The sequence below is a fragment of the Priapulus caudatus genome, unplaced genomic scaffold, assembly GCF_000485595.1.
Source record: "Priapulus caudatus unplaced genomic scaffold, Priapulus_caudatus-5.0.1 Scaffold836, whole genome shotgun sequence".
NCBI classification, from domain to species: Eukaryota; Metazoa; Priapulida; class Priapulimorpha; order Priapulimorphida; family Priapulidae; genus Priapulus; species Priapulus caudatus.
This window is the reverse complement of record NW_014577897.1, coordinates 116,671-122,171: the sequence shown is the minus strand read 5'-3', so window position 1 is coordinate 122,171 and position 5,501 is coordinate 116,671. Positions and strand designations below refer to the sequence as shown.

At 41.2% G+C, this 5,501-nt stretch overlaps 1 protein-coding gene across 2 annotated transcripts in view; it reads left to right on the top strand.

The window, feature by feature from the left end:
- Positions 1 to 1,647: 1,647 nt before the first annotated feature.
- LOC106813865 overlaps positions 1,648 to 5,501 on the top strand; it is a 4,139-nt gene continuing 285 nt past the window's right edge. The window contains exons 1-2 of one of the 2 annotated variants that reach the window (XR_001394517.1): positions 1,648 to 1,811; positions 2,308 to 3,246. Coding sequence is in view for 1 of the 2 variants with exons in the window: in XM_014818105.1 (XP_014673591.1) it covers positions 1,657 to 1,811; positions 2,308 to 2,623 (471 nt within the window). In the remaining variant the exon portion in view is untranslated. Of the gene's footprint in view, positions 1,812 to 2,307; positions 3,523 to 5,501 lie in introns of those variants that run through there. The other variant, XM_014818105.1, reaches the window with a different exon arrangement.

The window sequence follows — 5,501 nt, the reverse complement described above, 5'->3', positions numbered from 1 at the left end:
TGAGTGCTGAATGCTGATGAATGATATTAGAGTCAGTGCATCAAAATTATGAAAATTTTAACAAAATCATGCTATGAAAAAGTAGCTATAGCCAAGCCTAAAATTGCTCTCTTAAACAAAATTACGGGAGCTCTTTTTTCATATAAAATCAAAAAAGAACTTTCGTAAAAAAAGTAATTTTTAGGCTGGCAGTCACCCTTGTAAAAATTGTCGCAATTTTTGTTGTGGGCATTGGATAGGTGAAACGAGTAGCACTGAGGGCGTGACAAGGGTATATCCGATCCGACCCAAAATATCAAGTACAGACCTTCTGTTTGTCAATATCGCTTTCCGAAAACTTTATCTCCATTTCAGAACTTTGTTTTCATGCAATAATTCATCCTAGTAAGAGTAACTTCGATATTTTTGGCCATATTCATTTTGACCGGCCAATGAAATTCACGTCCGGTAGTTTCGGGTTCACTCAGAAATAATTAAGATTAACCGGACAATAGGCATAGATGGCGCGGACTATATTTGAACATCGAGAATAGCCGAAGTAACCGGAAGTGATTTTCATTGGTTGACAAATGTGAATGAAGACAGACCATTTTGGTATGACGTTTATATTTACCATTAGGTTAACAACTTGATATATTCTTAGGCTGTGGCTACGCGTCCGGACATCCATCTCACACAGTGATCTTGCGACACGTACACGCATGATTGCGCAACGGTACGCGCTGCTGATTGCCGAGTGTGTGTGTGTGTGTGTGTGTGTGTGTGAGAGAGAGAGAGAGAGAGAGAGAGAGAGAGAGAGAGAGCTAGAGGTGTGTGGGAGAGAGCTGCTGTGCATGTGTGTGTGAAAGAGAGAGAGAGCGAGAGAGGACGGATGAAAAGATAGACGGCAGCAGTGCATATATTGTATGTTTTCGGCAATCAGCAGAGCGTCCCGTTGCGCAATCATGCGTGTACGCGAGTCGCGCGATCACTGTGTGAGTGGATGTCCGGATGTGTAGCCTGGAGGCTAGGCGACCGGTTCCGGACGCGTAGCCTGGAGGCTAGGCGACCGGTTCCGGGTGCGTAGCCTGGAGGCTAGGCGACCGGTTCCGGACGCGTAGCCACTGTGATATTCTTATGTTGTGGCCGCTACCAGGACATCATAGACATAGCGTGCATGCACGTAGATAAAACATCATAAATGATTCAAGTTCAGATTAAAGTTATAAGTTCCACGCAATAGGATTGTATATATCGAGCGCATATATTACTTATAAGTGCCACCTCCAAACTGGAGGTGGCTTTCCGTGATTGAGATAAACACGGCCGCAGACCCCATTACTGAGGTCTGCGTCGGCTCGGACTAGAGTCATACATAGGCCTACAGCCAGTACAGGATACAGTCATACTCACTGACTCAGTGACTGAGTGACGAGTATAAATTAATAAACTTACCCAGAAGATTGCATTGAATGCAAAAACGAGATACTTTATACAGCAGCTAACTTCGCTGCGATCTCGTCTTGATCGTCTCATGGCTGGAGCTTATGTGTTTTTCACCCCACAAAAAGAAAGGGTTAGTCTTTCAAGAAATCTCCATTCTTTAGTACAAGCTCCTTGTTTATGGATAGAATGACGCGAGATCACGTACAAGTGAACAGCAGTGCAAAACTAATCATGGCGCCCCCCACAAATAGTAACAAATGCTCTTCAGATTCATTCATACAGTCAAGCTTGACGAAAAAAATATTATTTTCGTACATACCCTTGGCAGGAGCAGCTAGCTACCAAGCATTCTCTCTCAATGTAGTGAATCCAAAGTTTCTCAAGAGGTATGGTGAACTGTGACGATTACGATTTATCAACTTTATGCATTGCCATTCGTGTGGTGTGTGAACCGTCCGTGGTGAAAACACGCTCTTGAAAAAACAACAACGCAGAATGAGTTTATGTTCGTTCTTTTTTTATATGCAATGGACTGAAATATTTTAATATTTTCTGTGAATATTTTAAGGAATATTAATTCGCCAGTCCACAAAAATAAAGATTTATTGCGCTACTTTATAATTATAGTGGTGCTACTGCTAGTTTTGTAGCAATGCCGCGTGTAAGTTATAATAATATTAATATAAGTATACAACGTTATATAGCATAAACATGTGTGCTAGTATAAATACGTACATGGTTATAGTAGTTATAAACTGGAGAAAAATGGTAAAACGATATCACACGGCAGGCAAACAAACCGCCGAACTTTGCCACGACATTGGATCACCCATTCTCGTAATCAATAAACATTATTTAACCCAATCGAATCTGTCGTTGCAGCGTCTTTCCCAACTGGCACTTTGGCGTGACGAATGCGCTACTGCTGAACGCACATCTCGGCGTGGGCCTGTACCTGTTCAGCCGGCCACACATGGCATGCTCCACACACGCGATGTGCCCGCGCGTCGCATACAGTGTCTTCGGAGCTGTCATGTTCAACTTCGGCTCGGTGCTGCTGTGGGCGACGGCGAAGACAGTGGTGCCACCTTGCACGACCGCGAGGGCGCTCTTTGCTCTCGGATCTGGTGCGGGACTGCTCTGGGTCGGCTATCGATACGTGAAGATGCTGGATGAGAATGCAACGCGAGACGTCTGAGACGCTCTGAGACGCGGCTGGCTGCGCCGTCTCCGCTGCAGGGTGAGACGGATTTGTCGGCGCTCCAGAATGGACGTCGGTAGATCTAAGTGCCGTCGGTTTGTGGTCGATCGCTAGTTGCAATCTAGTACCACTTGTACTCAGTACTTCCCCTTGTTCGTTTTTTATCCTCCTTTTCATCCTCCTCCTCCTCCTCTTTCTCCTCCTCCTCATCTTCCTCCTTCCCTTCCTTCTTCTCCTCCTTCTCATTCCTATTCTCCTTTTCCTTTGTTTTCTCTTTCTTATTTATCTTGTTTTTCTTTTTCTTGAGCATACCTACCGACGTTGACTCATGAAGTGCAGGAACTATAGCATTGCATGGCTTTGGAAGGAGCACTTTGGTAGAACACAGAAGGCCATTTACTGTTTGGAAAGGTTGTGAGATCGCAACACGGCGTGCACCAAAATAATACCAGTTCAGTGTAAGTGGTATGAGGAGTAGAGTTACGTAGGAATGCATCGTTGGAAACATCAATCGTATTTTTGCCATTGTTCACATCACATGCCGGTGGGACATTCTTTCTTAATGATGTATTTTGTTACTTGAAAGCTGGAAATTTAGCCGGGGTTACTGACAGATGCAGGTGAGAGATTTCTGGCATGGGTTTTTAAGTGCAATCGATAAAAATGTTATGATATTATTGATAAGCCACTTTGACCACGTATTGTCTCTGCAATGTTGGGGACATCTTGAAAAACAACACTTTCTTAAACATTCTCTAGTTAAAACTAGTTATGATAATCTTTACTATTTGTTGGAACACCTGGTGTTATCTGCCTAATTTCATATAAACTAAAATGGCTTTTGAAATTATATTACTGCGTTTAGACAATAAAAGGTCTTTTTAAGTCGAAAAGAATTCATTTTGTGTTGTTGTAAATTCGTGTTTTGTCCTAACCTAACCTTTCGCTAAATTTTAGGGTATACATATTGTAGCAATTACATCGAGTCTGTCGTTACATTTCAATTAAATTCAGATAGGGTGCGTTCGTGTTAGTAAACTAATTTATTTCTGAAATAATGAAAACTAAACCATGCTTATACCTAAATTATATATAAACAAATAATACTCTTACAAATCTGTAGCTAACAATACCCTGCAAAACTAGTGGTACTAATATTCATCATGAAAATATATCCAATCTGCCTCAAACATGCTACTATAAAACGAGTTTTGACCATTAATCAGCTAATTAAGAAATGCACACATTTATATAAGGGATCAGAATGATCCCTAGACTTATGTATGAATGAACATTTTCAACACTTACAGAAACCTCATGCACGTGTTTTCACGAAACTAGTGCCATAAACAATTTCGATGAGTGCAACATACACTTCCCACATTTCAGCCTGTTCTGCTAGCATGTATGACAAATACGACATGCATATATACGCTTTCCTACGACACTATTTGTCATAGGAAGATTCTTCCTATGACAAATATTGTTGTATGTGTTGTGCGCATTATAGGAGTTTAGGAGCGCTATTATGAACGCAAGCAGTGAATTTCAGCTGTAAAGCGGAACAAAGTTGACTCGCCAATATTTGTCATAGGAAGAATCTTATGAAAAAGATCTTAAGAAATTAAGATATAATTGGAGCTATATGTGGGGCCGCAGCTGCTAACGCTCTTATACAAACGGAAATTTAAAAAATATGCCTAATGAATGTAAATGACCCTAAAAATAAAACTAATAAAAATAGAGCGAAATGCGGCGAAATTATGAATTCCAATCATTCTCGGGTTATCCGACTATAGGGAAACATGGTAAAATTCGACGACAGCCTGCGTATCTGCGAATTGCAGAACGGCATCTTTATCGTACTGCCGACGGCGATATGCACATAATATAATGCTGGACATAGTCTCCGGTCGACGATTTTACCGTCCGCACCTGTTATATAACATCTACCGCTCTTTTTAGCTGGGGGCGCCACCATCCAATGGCATTAAGAAATGCTATGTTGAATTCTGACCTCGTAGCGCCATCTAGTGGGATTGGCCTTCAGAAACATTGATATTACACAAATATTTATTTTACTTTCTACTAATTTTCTTTTAATGCATAATTGCAATAATGCGTAATTTGTAAATCATCACCAATTAAGTCGTGGAAACCAGCTTTACAGACTGGTGGATGCACCAGAGAGATAGTTTCGCTACATAACCGTTACTTAATTTAAGGCAAAGACCAAAATTTCCCTTCATAGAGAGGTCTCCGTTCTATGGTATAGATATCGTTATTTAATGACGTTTATTCAACGTAAATGAGCCAATGTGTGCCGAGTGTTTTATGTTTCGAAATAATGTTCCTATTTCAATGTGGCAGTTAGGGGGGAATTAAATAGCTTCAACGTGACGATGCAGTCTCTCTGACTTAATATCGGCATAGCAGGGAACACATGGCGTGATGCTGCGAGCAAAGTGAATATTATAGACCGGATTCTACAAAACACACGTCATGCGCAGTAACTCACTAAATAACGGATATTTTGATGCGAAAACGTATTTAAATTTTACCCGTCTGTAGATTTATTGGTTAAAAGTCTATTGAAATATGGTTCTTGTAAAAGATCGTACGACGCCATAGGTTGCAGGGTACCCCGGACATAATGTTTCTGGCAGCATTCTCTCAGATACATGTATGTGTGTATATTTGTTGGAAAACTCGTTATTTTAACAGATACTGGGCATATGCAAGCCAGGATATGGCCGCCTGCCACATTAGCAAATATTCGAGAATTTTATCTATGTTCCACTGCTTCCCTACTTCCGTCTCCGCTGCAGGGTGAGACGGATTTGTCGGCGCTCCAGAGTAGACGTCGGTCAATCTA